Source organism: Nanorana parkeri, unplaced genomic scaffold (assembly GCF_000935625.1).
Source record: "Nanorana parkeri isolate BGI_ZX_2015 unplaced genomic scaffold, ASM93562v1 scaffold386, whole genome shotgun sequence".
In the NCBI taxonomy this organism is placed as follows: domain Eukaryota; kingdom Metazoa; phylum Chordata; class Amphibia; order Anura; family Dicroglossidae; genus Nanorana; species Nanorana parkeri.
This window is the reverse complement of record NW_017306654.1, coordinates 521,410-538,037: the sequence shown is the minus strand read 5'-3', so window position 1 is coordinate 538,037 and position 16,628 is coordinate 521,410. Positions and strand designations below refer to the sequence as shown.

The window sequence follows — 16,628 nt, the reverse complement described above, 5'->3', positions numbered from 1 at the left end:
AGTAGATCATCATATTACATAGTTTTGAGATTCACACAGTGCCTAACCTGCATTTTTAATGCAGTAGAGCATTTTGACGTATTTCACACTTACAGGTTGAACTTGCTGGACTTGTGTGTTTTTTCAACCTGACTAATTATGTAACTACTGTATGTAGCTTGTGCATTGTGCTACCAAATGTGATGCAGCTCACTACAGCTCTTGGTAGCACGTTACTGTGCAGTGCGCTGCAACGCTGGTGTATCGGGGTGCCATTAAAAATTAATGACACTGCATTCCACCAACAAGTGTACAGAGCATTACCATATTAGTATGAGTGGGCCCTCTGGGGCACAGAAAACATTCACCTTCTCCTACACGTTGGTCTGTTACTGGCTGAACCAGTGAGGTGCTGCTTTTGCTAGTTTGTTTCTGCAGTATTTCCGCCAGCGTGGAGACACCGCCATGGGTGCAGGTGGGTTCAGTCTTGAGCAGTCCTCTTGCTGGTGAGTTAAAACCATCAGCAGGGTTGCTAATGTGACATGGTCCATACAGCTAACCGCCAGGCAGACATTACAAAAAAAAAAAACAATAATTAAGGTTATCTTTTTATTTAAAAAATCATTAACTGTATTTTAAATGCGACTATTTACAAAATACGAGTTTTATCCTGCTGTAGAAGAAATCCAAATTGGGAGTCTGTTGCTGTGTGTTTTGTTCTGAGTTTATTTTGTATATATTTTTTTCCTGTGTTCTTGATTGGGAGTCTTATAATGTGTGTGTGAGCACACTAAAACATCTGCTTAGTTCACAAGATTACACCATAAAACATGTGATAGCTGTTTTTACTGCTGATGCTGGTTGAGAAATGAGGTGTGATGGAGCCACGGTTATCGCCTAACAATTATCACTTGCGGGATGCTGATATTAGGTGCTCATTAGTACCCTATAAAATATTTCCCAGAAAATCTCTTGTATTTCCAGCATCCTCACACAGCATGCTACTGGTTTGTAATGACATCATAGGGTTATTATCTAATGTATGCCATTCTTCTACTGGAATCACCTACGGCCCTATTTTATTTCTCATGTTCTTCAGCAAGAAGATCCCTTGCCAGTGTCCCTGGCCATTGGCATTGCCAGGAAAGGAAGTCTCATTCCCCCTACTGGATTCTCCATAACATAAAGGAAAGCGATCACTTCCCTAGGATTCTACCCCGCTGTGTGTGTGTGTGTATGTTATAATATATATATATATACAGTATATATATATTATAATTTTTAAAATATATTTTTACCACATTTTGCAGGACATGCTGGGTTCTCTTAGTCTTCTTCTGGTGGTGATGTATTGATGTCAGCACTGGTCTCTGCATCAATATACTATGGATAAAAGGTGCAGCGGTAACATCCCCTTCGGGGGTGGACCTATGATGCCCTCCCTTCACATTAGTGACCTACGTCTTCCAGGTTGAGTGATGCTGGGTGCAGTGGTGTATTTAGGTTTCGTGCTGCCCTAGGCAAGACGAAATTCGGCAACCCCCCCATCTAAATTTGTCCCACCGATGCCTGTTCAAGACATTTTGCGTAACCTGTCAAGTTGCTGGATGCAGCTTCTGACAGGCTGCGCTATTAGGCCTCATTCACACAGCTAAGTGTCGGCCCATACAGATCCATGCGGCATGCACGGTCGTAACGGGCCGTTCCCTGGAAGGACAGGTGATGCGTGTGATTGTACGGAGCAGCCTGTTCTTCTCTATGAGAGGATGTGGCCGTACTCTGCCCTACGCTCACCCACCCTGCACGTCCATGCAGGTGTCCGTACTCGTACACAGACAGGTGTGTGGATGTGCAGTTTGGGTGTGCATACGGCCACATCCTCTCATAGAGAAGAACAGGCTGCTCCGTACAATCACACGCATCACCTGTCCTTCCAGGGAACGGCCCGTTACGACCGTGCATGCCGCATGGATCTGTATGGGCCGACACTTAGCTGTGTGAATGAGGCCTTTGCGTTGCAGGGAAGCAAGGGTCTAAGGTGGGCTGTAAAGAATCTCTGGTTGGCTCTGCAGGGTCTCAGGCAGAGACTGCCAAAGACCCCGCACATCCCACCGTAGACCTTGCACAGCACTCCTGAGTCCCTGAAAACCCTACCAGAGCCCACCATAGACCTTGCACGCCCACCATAGACCCTGCACAGAGACTCTCAAGTGGGCTGTGCAGGATCTATTATGGGCTGTACAAGGTCCCTTTCCCTGCACACATGCAGGGTAAGAGGATTACCTGCAGCTCTACAGCCTGCTTCCAGGACATGCCTCTTCTTCCTGCATCTTCGTCCGGCCGCTGAAGCTTCTTCCTCCAGCCACCCGCAGCCTCCACTGCCTGGGCCGCCTCTCTCACGGTCCAATCAGCAGTCTTCCTTCCCTGCTCCGTGCCTAGGCCCGGCGGCACAACGGCTTCCTGGACCGCCTGCAGACTCCGGCGGCCGGGCCGCGTCTCCCTCAGCCCCGGCCATGCCTCCTCTGTCACCCGCCACCTGAGTAGGCAGCAGTAGGCTGCCCGATTTTGGCCACCCGTCGCCGGCTTTCCTCTTTGCAGGGGGTGAAAAATGCTGCCCCCCTGCAAAGTGCCGCTCCAGGCAAACGCCTTGTTTGCCTCGTGGCAAATACACCCCTGGCTGGGTGTCATTCAACCCAAAAGACTGAGGACATCTTGGGGCGGAATAGAAGTAATGCTACAGTACAGCTTTAAAATGGGAGGTGAATATTGCAGCCAGGCCATATAAAGAAAAAACAATTGGCCTGCAGTTGTGCTATGAACTATATGAAAGTGGATAATTCAGCTAGCATGCAGTCAAAACTGAAAACTGTCCCAAATAAAAATAAGGGGCTAGTATAAGGATAACTCCTATTGGTTCATGGAAACAAAGAGCTTTATGTCACAGATTGCGCTTGAAGCTGATGATGAAGAGTAGCTAAATCAGGTTTAGCAAACTCATCTGTGCCCCTCTTACTGATTACTATCCTTTCCTGGAGGTCTCTTGGAGGGGTCTTACCCATGGCTGCAATGGGAATTTTTTGCCTTGCTAGGAATTGTCTCCTATCAGCTGTCATTGTAGGGAAATTCTCAATATAGATGGCTGTGGTCTACTAATGCTTGTTAGTTTGCCTTGATGCCACCATCAAACTCAACGGACATCTTCTAGGTTAAAGGAAGATAGTGATGGTAAAGGTGAGAATTCGGGAACGATTAGGTCACGTGTGATATGTAGAGACTCACGTGAAGTTATTGGTGATGCGATGTCATTGATGACGAGCTGATAGGGATCCTGTAGATGGTGTGGTGGGCGGATTAAAAAATCGATCCAGTCGGTTAGGAGTGGATGAAATAGTATCCAATTGTTCGAGGGCTAGTTAGTGTCCTGAGGCAATTTCTGATGCGTGGGTGATGCTTGAAATGATCCTTGTTAGTGTAGGTCATGAGGTAAGTTGTGACGGGATGTCAATGGGGATTAGTTCCCACATAGCCTGTCCCAATCAGCCCAAGACCATCACAAATAAGATCAATTATCAGTGCAGTTACAACAAAAAGCTCCCACATAGCTGCGACTTGCCTGTCGTTTACCACACGTAAAAGATCATTGCAAGCAGTACCCACACAGCAGAGATCGCCTCCCGGATGCCAACCAGCCCACAAAACGTTTGGACATCTTCTCAGCCATGTCTAACCAGTCAGATTGGATCAGAACCTTCCTATCACACCGTCATCAGAATCCAAATCAGCCCACCAATCGGTCACCATTTACATCTCATCACAACTTACCTCATATGTGAGTCTCTACATATAACCTCATAAGTGAGTCTCTACATATCACACATGTGACCTAATCATTCACAAATTCTCACCTTTACCATCATTATCTTCCTTTACTCTGGTTCCCATCTTCACTAAACCGTGAGGCGTAGCAGCCACCTTAACTAAACCTCCACACCACCATTCCAACGAGGACACCTCACTGAAGCATCCATCCATTCCCCCACACGTGAGTATAAGATCATCTACACTCCGTGTCTTAACTCATCCACAGCGATTTGAGCTCACTTGTGGCGCTTCTTTCTCCCTTTTTGTTTCTTCGGAACACACTGGTCCGTACATATTAGAAGCAGCACACCAGCAAAGGCCACTCCTGCTTCCCTGGAGAGCAACATTTTGTATGGGGCCCTGTGAATTCTAGTTACGCCCCTTGCAGAGCCCACCTGATATTCCAAACAGCCCACCTGAGAGTGATCCTGCAGAGCCCACCATATACTCTCTATGGTGGGCTATGCAGGGTCTATGGTGGGCTGGTCACACCCCTGCACACCTCTTACCTGTCAGCCCTGATCTGCTGTCCGCCTCCTCCCCCTCTGCTGCTGACGATAGACCCAGCCTCCTCCGCAGCTGCTGGCTGCCACTGACTCAGCATCGGCTGTGAGGAGGAACGCACTGCTCCACAGATCACTGACAGGTTGTCAGTGATCTGGACAGCGGCGCGTTCCTCCTCACATTCGCCAGTGACAGCCAGCAGCCTGGGATGCCATTGCGATTGAGACGGCTCGCACGGCACCAGGGGGACCCAATGTTCCTCGTCCTGGCCGGGCCCCCCGTGCCCTGGGCCCCATTGCGCTATGGCGATTGTTCCGCCACTGGGATAGTATATGCTGGGACTTTACAACTCCTTTAAATGTTACCCTGCTGGTCTGGTGCTCCCCATAGCTGAGCAGGCATTGCAGGGATCTACTTGTTTATAATGAACATTGTACCCCTGTGAAAAATTATAGTGACTACTGTACAATTAGAATTCATGACATCTGGCCAGGAGTCTATAGCCGCAATAGTCCTGGCCATATAGTGTACAGTTGCCTAGAGATATTTTCCTTTGTGTTTAAGGTTATACATATTGAGATGAAAACTGAAACTTTCCTCCTAGAAACTGATCACTACCACAAATGAAGTGTGATACAGACTGTAGGCCAGATAGCAATCTGGAGCTTTACTTCCTCTCGTCACTGATGTAAATATAGAGGGGCCGTCATGTGTGGAGACGGCAATATTGAGAGCGTGTCACTCAGGCCGCAGCAACACTTGTCACAGTGTCGAACATTGGGAACTTGCTCTTATCTGTAGGTAGGTAACCATTTCTGTAAAATGGCATGTCACATTTGATGTAATTTGCAATAAATTCCTGTGTTTTATAATAACCTATGCACAATAGAAAATGAAGAGGAAGATGATGTTGATTTCCTGAGCCTTCTGGAAAGCTACAAATACTTTGCAGTTTCTCTAGTGATTGTAGATACCTTATTCCAGGAAAACACTTCATGGACTAGTGGCATACAACACAGTGGCTTAGTGGTTAGCACTTCTTCCCTCCAGCACTGAAGCCCTCATTTTTGAATCCCAACCAAGACACTAGCTGCATGGAGATTGCATGTTCTGCCAGTTCCCGTGTGGGTTTGCTCCAAAGACATGCTGGTGGGTTAAATGGCTCCTGTCTAAATTGGCCTTTTGTGTGTGTGCTTATACATATAAGATAGGGATCTTAGATTGTAAGCTCCTTGAGGGCAGGGACTGATGTGAATGTACACTATGTAAATTGTCAGCACTATATGAATACCTGTAATAAATATTAGCACTACATGTACAACAATGAGGCAGCATAACGAAAACCTCCAATGAATTCCTGTGTTTTATACCAACCCATGTACATTAGAACATGTAGGGGGAAGATGGTGTTGATTGCTTGAGCTTTCTGTAAAGCTAAGATGACTTTGATTTTTATTTGTGAAGGGGGGCTCTTATTGTAAGAGAGGAGACTCTAATGTGAAAGGAGGGCTCTTCTAGCGTAAAGGGGGACTCTGATGTGAAAGGAAGGGCTCTGATATGAAGGAGGGGCTCTGATGGGATTTTTACTGATGTCTTTATGTAAAACGTTTGATAATATTTTTCTTAGTTTTCTGTCTTTTTTGTACCGACCACATTTTGGTATTGACTAGATTAATGATCATATTATGGATAACACAACAGACACACTCTACTTTATAGTAGATCCAAACCCAACCACTAAAATCTCATTTCAGCTTTAAAGTACGACTAAAGGCTCCTGTAACACACTCGGAACAGGTCCCGAATTCAGTTACTATGTGATGCACCACCCTAATAAAGTGAGCACAAACTTCCTTCAGCTTCCCTGACTGAGCCAAATCCTCCTCTACTTATGTCTCAAATGCTCCTCCTCCCAGACACTGCAGCTCACAGTTCCAGGGTTTTGGCAACAGTGGCCAGACTAGGCAGGATTAGGTGTGGCCAGGAACTGATTGGCAAACTACTGCCCAGTGATAATGCTAATAGCCCCGACCCTGCAATATTTTTTATGCCACTATAGTACAAGGAGGCACAGCTTACATGAGGGTGGCAACTCTGCTCTGAATTCAGGAGCAGTGCAGCATTATTGCCACACCATCACAGGAAGCTTCATTAGGTGGACGTCACTGGCAAGATGAACTAGTATTTGTGGGACTTTGCAGGGGGACTAAGAAAAAACTGTTAGTGAAGATGCACTTATAATTAGGAGCTGCAGCACATATTTTTATGCTAATAACTTTGGGACGCCCCTGCTAATATGCTGAACATACTAACACATTATAGATTTAAAAAAATGTTTTAATAGTATTTTTTTTAATTGCCTTTACTTCCGCTTTAACTGCATTCACATTAAATCTCTGACCTGTTACCCCCACTGGAATATGAGTGCCCATTCCAACTTTAAAGTGTATTTCCAATTTTGCAGTCAATTTATTTATTCTCACAACATATCTAAAAATATCCTTTACAAAAATATTTCTTGCCTTTTAAATTGTTTCTTTGGAGCAGGATTATACATTGGACTCTATGGGCAGCTTCTATTGCTTTGAAAACATGGCAGTGGAGGGATAAGGAACAGACTGGAGGGTCATGCGGTTTTTTGAGATCTTTAACCCTTTTTTAGGACAGACTGTCCTGCACAGTTAGTTAACAACTGATAATAAATTCTATCAGCACAGTACAGACGGTAAGAATCAAGGTAACCGCAACTTCCCTGCCCCCTAATAAACATTGCATAGCAAGTGAGAACTACGTAGGATCTCAGTCTAGGAGTTTTCAGAAAAGAGCATTTATGAAAGTAAGCAGTACATTTCTAAATCATTTTTAGAGTCTGTCTCTGGGCAAACCAGAAAACCAGTTAACCCTTGCAGTGTGGGAGCAGCCCCACTGCAAAGGTTAACTGCTTGGTTTTGCCTAGGGGACATGAAAAAGCTGTTATACTTACCTGATCCCCGTTCCAACCAGCACTCTCTGAGCTGCTAGACTGGTCCCCACAGCCTATTCTCCATTGTTTTCCAGTGGTCTAAGGACCATTGACATCATCACATTTAATGCAGGTTCCTTAGACGTAAGGGACAGTCCACCACCCGGAGCGGAGGGGTAAGAGTAGAACACTCACCACCGGTGGAGCAGGGATCAAGCAAGTAAAAGTGCTTTACTCGAGCACTCAAACTTTTTTCAATAATGAATCCAGATCAAATATACATTATTCAGGAAAGCATTTCTTTAAAGTCTGCCCAAGCTCTTACAGTCATTATGTTTCCAAACAGCTGCAACTCTCTCAGCTCGGCTTCCTTGAACTTCCTATCCAGTACAAGATAGGGATGCACCGATACCAGGTACCGTACTTGGTACAAGTACAAGCACGAGTACAAGTACAGATACTTTTCGAGCTCCAAGGCTAGACTAGAGAAAAATTCAAAAGTTAGGAGGCAGCTGTCATTTGTAAGGAGCACACGGAGCTACTGGGATTTGTACATCTCTGTTTTAATGTATGATTTTGTTTTTATAAACATATATAAGGCATGCACCGATACCATTTTTGCAAGTACAAGTACAAGTACTGATACTTGTCCAAGTACTCACAGATACAAGTACTGATACATTTTTGTTCATTGTCATGTGACAGTTTTTCTAAAACAATATTGACTAATGATTTCAGGACAGTGGTGGAGCACCAGAGCCAGGTCCCAGCTGCAACCGCTGCAACACTGGTAGTTCTCATGAAAATGCCAAGTATCGGCACTGATATCTGAACTGGTATCGGTGCATCCCTAGTACAAGATCACAAGGGACAAAGCAGACTCCAGCAGTTGTCCATCTACACGCTTGGAGCTTTGAGGAGGGAGGAGCTGGGAGCAGGGTATTGCTTTGCTTCGCTGTTCCTGTGTGGTTGTAGAGACACGCACAGTTTACTAGCACACAAGGGTGACCCCATAGGACAAGGGTCGGTGCTGCCACTAGGCAAACTAGGCAGCCGCCGAGGGCGCACTTTTGCCTGGGGCGCAGCCTTGACCACTCACCCCCCACGGCGCCCCCCGCCCCCATCTATTTCAAATAGCAAAAGCCAATAGCAGGCTTGCTATTGCACCCGCCCACTAAGCAGAGGAGTGGAGCTGAGACAACTTTCTCTCAGGTCTGCTCCTCTGCTCAGTGGGTGGGGTTTCAATAGCCAGTCTGCTATTGGCTATTTCAAATTAAAATAGCCAGTAGCACTCTGACTATTGCTCCCTGCAGGAGAATGGGCTGCGTGAGGGAGGATCGGGGGTTGCAAGGCGGGAAAGGGGCTGGGTGATGCACGTAGCTGGTCTTGCCTAGGGCGCAAAATAGTCTAGCAGCGGCCATGCATAGGACCCTGCATGGGGAAAGGAGCAACCCTAAAACAGGAAATCAGGGCCAGTGTTCAGGGGACCAGCTGACTCTACAGAAACCTAAACTTCTAAAAATCAAGAAACAGCATCCATTGTACGAGATTTAATCAGCATTAGAAATAGCTTAAAAACTTGTTGACTTTAATACCATGTTAACCTTTGCAGTGCAGGGGTTGCCCCACTACAACTGTAGTTTTTGGTTTGTCCAGGGACAGGCTTTAAAGTTCTGCTATGTGAATGGTAACATATAACAAATATAAAGTAGGTATGCCCAGATTTTGCAGGGCAAGGTGACAGAATCTCTATTGGAAGAGCAACATAACAACAAAAACAAGCAGTAAACAGTGAGACAGATGGAAATAGATTGGAGAACAGTGATGCAAGAGACAAAGGGACAGATGGGGACTAGTCTAGATAAAATGTAAACCAGAAAGTGAGGGGAAAAAAATGATAAGGCAGAGAAACAGGTGTGTGTGTGTGTGTGTTTGACCCAGTCATTGTCAATTTGTAAAAATGTAACAATGGGAATTGTCCCCCTTCCAGCTTCAAAGTGACACTAAACTCAGGAGTTTAATCTTACAAATACATTCAAGTACATTAATTGGTAACAAAAATAAGATACATGACTAATGTAGAACTGATGTCCCAATTACCTAGTTACAAAGACTGCCATAACCACCCACCTCCCTCTTCAACCCAATAAAATAGACCACAATTCTTGCTGTTGTTAAATGGCCATAGCCACCCTTTTATTATACAAATTAACAATAAACTTTACAGAAAAATTGCAACAATTCACCCTGAGATTTTTTAAGGTCTTTTGAAGGCCCAAATTATTACTGGATATGGTGTCTCTGCGGAACCCCTTGAATCCGTTAGGCCCCCAGCCGCACCACACCGCCTCGGGGACAACCTGCACAACGACCGCAGACACCTCCATATCTCAATTGCCTGTGTGACTACCATATATCACCATGACTTGAGGACCCATACCAAGACAGGTCTCCCAACCTTAACCACCATCACCTATGTTCTCCGCCTTCAAAAGACCCCAAAAAACACACCACCACTGCTATGACAGAAAATGGACCACAACAATGCATTCGGGCGGGCGGGAAGTTCTTTCTTCATCCGATGAACTCTGAATGACTCCAGCGAGACCCTCCTCCTCGGACCACCGCAGAAGCTCCGCCTAAACTTTTTAGCTGACCAATCAGGTAAGGACCTTGCCCCTTGTTAACCCATCCTTAATTTACTATTTAATAATTGTTTCCCCATTTCACTTAGTCATGTATGCCCTCCGCCTGTATTTTTTTTTTTTGCTTCGGGCCTAACTTTTATGCATCACTCAGTTGTAGATTCTCAAATCATCTCTGAATTGGTGCTGACATTGTCCTTCCTTCTGGAGGGGGGCTATTTTTGTTGTTCATGGTCCCTGTATGTGTTGTAAAGTAGTCACCACTCGTGAGTTTGTAGTCCATCATGTAAGTGAGCTTAGTATCCCAGATTTATTAAAAGGGCTCATTTGTTTTCAAAATGGAAGTGCATGTATTACTTTCTACTCCTCTTGTCTCCACAGTCATTGAGCATGATTTACTTACTGTACCTACCATATCACTGTCCCCATTTGTTTACCGTGCAGCTCAGACTGAGACTGAAACATTCAGAAACTCTTCAGGCTGCACATGTGTTTCATAATCCATTAAGGAGTTAGCCTATTTCCTATTCTCTACGGGTTTGCTTGTTGGAGTCATCAAGACCCAGCCATAAGCTGACTATAAACTCAATGTTTTCTCATGTTCAGCCCCACAGACTATCAACTAACCAGCTATTACATGCTGACAACAGCAGCAGCTGATTGGTTGCAGTCTCTGCTTGGCTGACAATTTTTCGGCCTGGCTCCTTCGAGAAAAGTCCAGTGAAAAATTGACTTTTGTTGAATGGAATGGTGCTGACAGGGCTACACACAGCTCAAATATCGAAATTTGTGTATGGTCAGCTTTAGAATTCCACAGGGTACCTATGAGGCCCTCCCACTGTGGTCCCTCTAAAGTTTAAAGTGACCCTGTAACCAACCTAAAAAATGGCAGGTAAAAGCACAGGAAAAAGAGGCACAGAAACGGGTACTTGCAGCTTTTTTCCTTTCTATAAATAGTTTTTATTCACTTGTTATGTGCCTTTGAACTTGCTAGAAAATGTGATTTGCTCCCATCTCACACATCATAGCCCTCTACTCTCCTAGAAGTGTCTAATTACTCTCTGTGCTGGCCCAGCTCTTTCATCCCTCCCCTCCCTATATAACTTTGGTAGCCAGTGATAGGAGTGAAGGGCTATACTCTAAGATGCCTCTTGAGTCACAGCTCTGAGTCTGCTAGGGCAGCCGAGATCACATCTAGCATGGCGGCACCCAGCAGCAGCCTCAGGCAGTGGTGTCACAAGGAGGGTGCGGCCCGCACCCGGGGGACACAACAGTGTCAGGAGAGGAGGACCCGGCGACATACCTCATCCAGACGGGTGAACGTCCCCTCCTCTCTCTGCCGGCATCCATCACAAAGATGGCCGCCGGCAGGCGTCAATTAGATGGTCGCGCATGCGCGATGGCGTCATCACGCATGTGGTGACGTCATGTGCAATTACATCACAGCGGGGTGTCACCCGGTCTCTGCTCCGGGTGACACCCGGCTGCGGGACGCCCCTGGCCTCAGGGCTTTTAGATGTCTACACAAGGAAGGCTTTTACGGGTAAATAACATGCAATAAATACCTTGAATGCTCATATAATCTTATCAGAATTTTTTTTTTGGGTATAAATCTCCATTTTGTTGTAGATGTTTTTTTAAGAACTGAGTGTAAGACCAAATAGCTGAAATGATATATTTCTACCAAATCATAAATAATCTTTTATAAGTCTGAATAGTTTGTTCTATTACAGTTATTTTTTTTAGCTCGCATCATAGGAGAGTTTAGTACAATGTTCATATCTTTGATATAAAACATAATGAAATTGTGTATGTGCTGTAACCTTATATTGACGTGTATATGCAAGAACACATTTTAATTGGTCTTTGTTGTAAGATTTTAATATCCAATTCCTTTATCTCCAGCAGGATGGAACAAGATATTTTTCTGAGCTCAGATGAATTGGACGATGATGTATTTTATCCGGATGACTTTGGGTTTCCTATTCAGCCTCAGACCCCTTCAGCTATGTTCACCCATAGCCCATCTTACACCTGTATGTTGGGTCGCTTTCAACTGTTCCCCCTCTCTCATTGCTGCGGCCCCGGCTGCAGGATCATGGACTGTGAGGATAAGGCCACCCAGACCTTGGAGCCATCGTCTGTTAATCGGGATATCATGTTACCTTGTGGTGTTGCAGAATCCCCGCAGAGGCTTTTTTATGGTAAGCGACCAACTCCCATAATGCGGAATGATTCTTTGGAATAAAGCAGCTGTACTTGTCTTCTTGCTATTTACTAAAATAAATCATTATTGTTTGTCTTTTCCCGTAATCTATAATTTTTTTCTGCTATGGAAATGTCTATTCAACATTCACTTTTGTCTATTTATTTATTTATATAATTTTTGTTAGGCATTTTTTCAATAATCGATTATAATCCATTATGTCGATTAGTTGTTGCAGTCCTACAATAGTTACAGAGTTACATAGTCAGGTTGAAAAAAGACACAAGTCCATCGAGTTCAACCTATAGAGATATGAAAAAATTAAAAAGGAAGAAAAGCCTAAACAGAACCCTATGCCCACAATTACCCCCTGTTGATCCAGAGGAAGGCAAAAAAAAACCCTATAAAGCATGGTTCATTTTGCTCCAAGGGAAAAAAAAAAATATTTCCTGATCCCATAAGGCAATCGGATATTCCCTGGATCAGCAATATCGTATTATTACCTGAATTTTCCACATCAATCCAAAATTGCCCTGTGCTTCAGACCACTTTGTGTAGCAATAGACCTAGTCACTATCACCTTGTATGCAACAGCAGAACAAAGACATTAGGTTTGTGGTACTAAAGGCAAATAGTCTGTTCAGTTTGCAAGGGAATTTTCCCATAGCTTAGTAAATGAGGTGAAATTTCACTTTGTAAAGAATACCCAGGCACAGTGGCTTTACAAGGGGGGTGCGGTGGGTGCAGCTCGCACCCGGGTGTCACCATTGGAGGAGTGACACCAAAATGACTGACAGTCATTTTGGTGTCACCCCCTCTAAAAAGTCAGGCACTCGGTCACGGACAGAGAACCCGACAGTGTCAGGAGAGAGGAGGGGACCCGGCGGCATACCTCATTCCGCCGTTGAACGTCTTCATGTACGGGTACTCCTAGAATGAGATCCTAATAGGTTGGACTTGATGGACTAATGTCTTTATTCAACCTCAAATACTATGTAACTATGTAACTATGTAACCCCCTGCACAGTCACACACAAGTGAAATGAAAAAAACATTATTTTTGCTTGCACATGATTGGATGATGGAAGTTAACCGAGCTTTAGCTCATTCACTATGCTAAGGGAACATTTCAGTGCAAAGTGAACAGCCCATTGAGTTTGGATGGCTAAGTCTGTCTTTACTGATAAAATAGCAACTGTTGGAGAGCCTGTAAATCACTGGGTGTCACAAGACAAATTAATGTGCTGCTTTGCTATTTGAAGGGTTCTGATGTTGGACTGACTTGTATAAAACACAGTTTATTATTGATTGACAATTGGGCAAACAAGCTGTTTACTTTTTACGGGAATTTTCTCTTAGCTTAGTGAATGAGCTGAACCTCTACTAACTTGCATCATCCAATCATGTGCAAGTATGAATACTGTTTTTATTTCCATTTTCTGTGCACGTGATTGTGTATACTATCCAAAGAGAATTTTCACCACATTCACTAAGATGCGCGAAAACCCCCTTCCAAAGGGCACAGCCTATTTGTCTTCAGTAAATCAAACCCATATTGGGGTTAAAGCGCATTATAACGTGCGCATTACCGCGACGATGGGCCCTTAATGCATAAATTGCTTAAGAATACAGATACACGTCTCTAAAATTATCTTTGGCACGGTACAGCTGATACAACCTGAAGATGGAAAATAATGTGGTTCTAATTATGGACAGTGGCTGAGTGCCACAAGCTTACATTCTCTTAGAACACAAATTAAAGAATTCTGTGGGATTCTACAGTATAATAAAGCTAACAACAGATGCTGAAAAGCGTATGTCTACTTGTCCGTATTATTTTTCGAAGATTAAAATTTATTTTTTTCATATGAACTTTTGATATTTTAGGTTCACAATGCGATTCACCGACTTAGAAGATTGCTGCAATGATTTATAAGTTATTATTTCTTGTTTCATTGCTTGGTATGTACGGAAGAGCCCTGGGGCCAGGCTAAAAAAAATTTGAAACAATTCTGAGTTTGAAAGTCAGAATTCTCAGTTTGAAAGTCAGAATTCTGTGTTTAAAAGTCAGAAATCTGAGTTCAAACTCGGAATTTTAAAAACAGAATTCTGAGATTAAAATTCAGAATTCTGAGTTTAAAAGACAGAATTCTGATATTGAAAGTCCGAATTCTGATATTAAGGCCTCATTCACACAAAACGCAAGAGCAAAATTGTATAGTGCGTATACCAGAATGCATCATCCTAGAATGCATCATTGGCAATAGAAATTTAAATGAACTCTACATTCTGCTTTTGCGCATCTTTACGCAGCGCAAATATACAGCTCCATACGCAGCTATGTGTATGGAGCCATTTATTTGCATATGCTGTATACGGGACAATACGCGCGTATGCGCATATACGCAGCATATTGTACGGCAGTATGAGATTGAAAGTCGGAATTTCTGAGTTTGAAACTGTTTTTAAATTCAGAATTCTGACTTTCAAACTTAGAATTCTGACTTTCAAACTTAGAATTCATTGGGGCAAATAATGGACAAGGTACCTGAACCATGCAGAGGAGGAGATCGTTTACAAGCCATGCCCTGATATATTAGATATATCCACTTGGCGCAGTAGAATCATGTATTTGATAAATATCATACACTTCAGAAAAAAAGACAGAAATTGCCCAGTTTGCAGCTTGCAGAGGTTCCATATGCTACCTAATTACTTGTTTTTTTCCCCCTTTTCTTTAAATTCTGCTTAATATGAGAATATGCTTGAAGAAGAAATCTGGGGGAAAATGTTATTAACACCTGCAGTGGGGCTAAGCCCGCACTGCAAGGGTTAACTGCTTGTTTGTGTCTAGGTGCTAAAAAGAAAAGTTATACTCACCTGATCAGTCAAGCCTGCTTGTTCTCAGACCGGTCCCTGGAACTTCTCTCCGCATTAAAAACCGTAGAACCAGCACACGATGATCTTCCAAAGAAATTCAAACTTTATTCCACTTGCATCTGTACAAAGAACAACCGGTGACGTGTTTCTGCCTTACTCTGGCTTAGTCATAGCTGACTGAAGCCGAGTAAGGCAGAAACGTGTCAGCGGTTGTTCTTTGTAAAGATGCAAGTTGAATAAAGTTTGAATTTCTTTGGAAGATCATCGTGTGCTGGTTTTACAGTTTTTGAGCCTATCACTCCAGAAGGGAGTCATCCGTGCACCGAATGTAGATTACAAGGATGCATGATAGGGATGAGCCAGGGATGTGCGGTCAGGGGAAGCAGGTAAGGCAGAGCCTCACCTAGAATTATGGAGGAAAAAGCTAGCTGGGGGACGGTTTGGGGCTTCATCCGGCGGGGGCTTTGTCCAGCAGGGGGTGGGGCTTCAGCCGGCAGGGGGCGGGGATGGGGAATGCCTCATCCGGAACAAGAGGTACCGCACATCACTGGGATGAGCTGTGCGCTTTGTGTTTCTAGTCTTCTCTTTGCCTTCTCTGCAGCGGCCTAAGGATCCTTGTGTCATCACGTTCTATACAAGTGTGTAGCTTAGGAGGAACCACACTTAAGTGACCAGAGAAGCAGGAAGTCGGCTCAGCAGTTTAGATGAGTATATCTTCTGATGATATAACTTCTACACATGCTCACTGGAATCGCATCATCGTGGCACCGGGCTCAATTCTCAGCATCTTACAGGTGCCAGAAATGAGCCAGGAGTGTGCACCATACTGTGCATGCATGGCAGGCAGTGTGCACTAGAAAAAGGGTTGCTGGAAAAAAAAGAGGACAGAGATTTTTGGCAGAGAATACATCTAAAGCATCTTCTGCCAAAAAGCTCTACCTTCTGTAGAGGGTTTCTGATATTTACCATATCTTTACCTCTACCTGGACATCTTGAAAACATGTATTGTTAGTTTGGAATATTGATAGGAAGCACTGGACTAGGTAAGGACTCCAGTACATGGAAGTGCCAAATAAGGACCAGAATGGTAGCTGTAGGACAAAGTTGAAGCTTAGCTGGAGCAACAGAAATAGATGTGCAGTTATATAGACATTGTACTACCAACCTCCATTTTTATAGTCTTACCTCCACTTTCCTGTTTCAGCAGTAGTGCTGGGTGTCTAAATGTGACTATGCAGTCTAAATGGCATCAGGGTTAAACCCAGTATTGTCAGTCAGGGCTTGATTTGCCATTTAGCAAAATAAGCATGTGCTGTGGGCACCACGGAGTTCTCCCTTAGCTATTATACTCTTAAAGAATATTGGCACTTTAAAACAAATATATACTTGTCCATATATTTCAAATTCATATTTCACTTTCAGCACTTACTGCATCTTTATGTCTTGTACCTTAAGAAATGGAGGGGCTGAGGAGGGCACCACTGTTGGGCTGTGCTTAGGGCATAGTTGCCCTTAATCTGGTTCTACACTCAGTAATATAACAACTGGTTAGACATGCCCTCTCCCCTTCTCTGCAGTACAACTCCGCTCA

At 44.0% G+C, this 16,628-nt stretch overlaps 1 protein-coding gene across 1 annotated transcript in view; it reads left to right on the top strand.

Annotated features, from left to right (window-relative positions):
- BMF (Bcl2 modifying factor) overlaps positions 1-16,628 on the top strand; it is a 48,033-nt gene that overhangs the window by 7,780 nt on the left and 23,625 nt on the right. The window contains exon 2 of the mRNA XM_018559273.1: positions 11,860-12,155. Coding sequence (XP_018414775.1) covers positions 11,861-12,155 — 295 coding nt within the window. The 5' untranslated portion in view covers position 11,860. The remainder of the gene's footprint in view (positions 1-11,859; positions 12,156-16,628) is intronic.